General features: G+C 41.4%; 1 protein-coding gene across 1 annotated transcript in view; it reads left to right on the forward strand.

Annotated features, from left to right (window-relative positions):
- Positions 1-285: 285 nt before the first annotated feature.
- Positions 286-519, forward strand: part of LOC107488829 (uncharacterized) — a 10,354-nt gene continuing 10,120 nt past the window's right edge. The window contains exon 1 of the mRNA XM_016109609.1: positions 286-435. Within this exon, the coding sequence (XP_015965095.1) occupies positions 286-435 (150 nt within the window). The remainder of the gene's footprint in view (positions 436-519) is intronic.

A 519-nucleotide genomic window follows, 5' to 3' on the forward strand; every position in this document is an offset into this window, starting at 1 on the left:
GTCCGATTTTTTCCCTTTGGTTTCTTTAGTCACGCCTCCACCACGGATTGTAGACACATCGTTTTCTACTTTCTCATTCAACAAATCAACTTTAAAGTACTCAAATATTCCAGTTAAAAACATACCATAAGGCAGATTAGCCTTTCTGGTGCTTTTAACAGAATCCCACATGTGTCTAATCATAATATAACCAAAAGAGATAGGAGTAGAGGTAACCAAAGCAAATAATATGAGACAGTCAGAAAAAGTTACTCGGTTGTGTGAGCCGCTTTGGGGAGTCAGAATATGAGTGATGATGCGATGAAGCAAGGAATTGACCGGTCCAAGAGCTTTGTGAGTTGGAGTGGTTCCATGCAATCCGGAAAGGTTTGTGCAAATGTGCTGAAGAACAGTATTATGAGAAATGCCGACTTGTGTGTCCCATTTTTCAACCATGTAAGCTTTCGGTCCTTCATCCTTGAAGCCCAGGGCCGCTCCAATTGTCTCAGCATCAAGGGCTATTTGAACCCTTTTGACATA

This window comes from Arachis duranensis, chromosome 5, assembly GCF_000817695.3.
Source record: "Arachis duranensis cultivar V14167 chromosome 5, aradu.V14167.gnm2.J7QH, whole genome shotgun sequence".
In the NCBI taxonomy this organism is placed as follows: domain Eukaryota; kingdom Viridiplantae; phylum Streptophyta; class Magnoliopsida; order Fabales; family Fabaceae; genus Arachis; species Arachis duranensis.